The 1,213-nt window shown below is 63.2% G+C and overlaps 1 protein-coding gene across 1 annotated transcript in view; it reads left to right on the top strand.

Annotated features, from left to right (window-relative positions):
- UTP14A (UTP14, U3 small nucleolar ribonucleoprotein, homolog A (yeast)) overlaps window positions 1-1,213 on the top strand; it is a 32,165-nt gene that overhangs the window by 8,100 nt on the left and 22,852 nt on the right. The window contains exons 2-4 of the mRNA XM_009331999.1: window positions 153-217; window positions 384-526; window positions 692-847. Coding sequence (XP_009330274.1) covers window positions 153-217; window positions 384-526; window positions 692-847 — 364 coding nt within the window. The remainder of the gene's footprint in view (window positions 1-152; window positions 218-383; window positions 527-691; window positions 848-1,213) is intronic.

Raw genomic sequence — 1,213 nt, 5'->3', positions numbered from 1 at the left:
GGGGTTGCTGTGAAAGGGGGCGGGGGGGAGGGCGCTCGGTTCCCTTTCCCACCGGCACCAGCTCTTCTGCCTCTGCTGTAGCCGCGGGTTGGCGGGGAAGCACGTGGGGGGCACGCGAGTAGCCCTTTTGGTTTATTTTTCTCTTCTGGCAGGCGGAAGCTGGCAGAGCGTACGGAGGCGAGCGTGCAGGTGTCCGAGTTCAATGTCAGCTGCAAAGGTGAGGTCCCCGGCAGGCTGGGCAGAGCTCCTGCCATCCGACTGAGGCGGCGCTGCCCGCCCACAGCTAACGGCTTGGGATTTGCTGTGTCTGCCCCGGGCCTTTGGGCTGGGTGCTGCTGCAGCCCCTCGGCTTGGCTGTGGCGCGCCTGCGGGACCTTGTGTAGGTGCTGGGGAGAAGCTGGTCCTGTCCGAGCTCCTGCGGCCCATCCGTCCCAAATCCACCCTCAGCAGCGTGAAGAAAGAGCTGACCAGAGTGAAGCAGAAAAAGGCAGTGGAGCTGCCGCTCAGCAAAGAGGAGGCAAAGCGGGTGAGTGGGCCTGTGCGGGCAGCAGAGGGAAGTCCTGGCCTTACGGGGCAGTAGAGTTGAGCCCCTGTGTGCCCCTCTGCTCCGCCCTGATGCGGACCAGCTTTTCTTGTTCTTTACGTCAGCGTTTCTCTACTCATCCCTTTCCCTTCTCGCCCCTGCCTGCAGGTCGTGAGGGAAGCTGCCTACGTCAGGACCTCTAAAGACGTGGGCAAATGGCAGCAGGTGGTTTTGCAGAACCGACGGGCAGAGCAGCTGGTTTTCCCTCTGAAGCAGGAGATTGCTACGGTTGTCCCCCTGGAGCAAGTGGCTTCAGCGTGGAAGGTGGGTGCTGCCACGTGTCAGGCAGCTCCCGGGGTCGGCTGGGGCAGCTCGACGTCTCCTGGCTGCGCTGGGAGGAGTGAGGTGGGCGTGAGGAAGGCCCAGCCCGTAGCCGAGGCTCTGGGCAGGTGCATGCTGAGCTTGGGGAGATTAAAAGGGAAGCCTTCTGCGTTCCTCACGCGTAGCAGATGTGTAAATGCTCTCTGGGTAAGGTGCGAGCAGAGGGTTTGGAGCCTGCTCTGTCCCCTCTCCTCTCTTTAGCCTTTCAGCCCTAGACACGCAGGCTGAGTCTGCCGTTTCCCAGTCCCTGGGCTGGGCCAGGTGCCTGCTGGTAGCCCTCGGCCACTTGTGCTGGGGGGGGGGGGGGGT

The sequence above is a fragment of the Pygoscelis adeliae genome, unplaced genomic scaffold (genome assembly GCF_000699105.1).
Source record: "Pygoscelis adeliae isolate BGI_AS28 unplaced genomic scaffold, ASM69910v1 Scaffold339, whole genome shotgun sequence".
In the NCBI taxonomy this organism is placed as follows: Eukaryota; Metazoa; Chordata; class Aves; order Sphenisciformes; family Spheniscidae; genus Pygoscelis; species Pygoscelis adeliae.
This window is presented reverse-complemented; position numbering and strand designations above follow the sequence as displayed.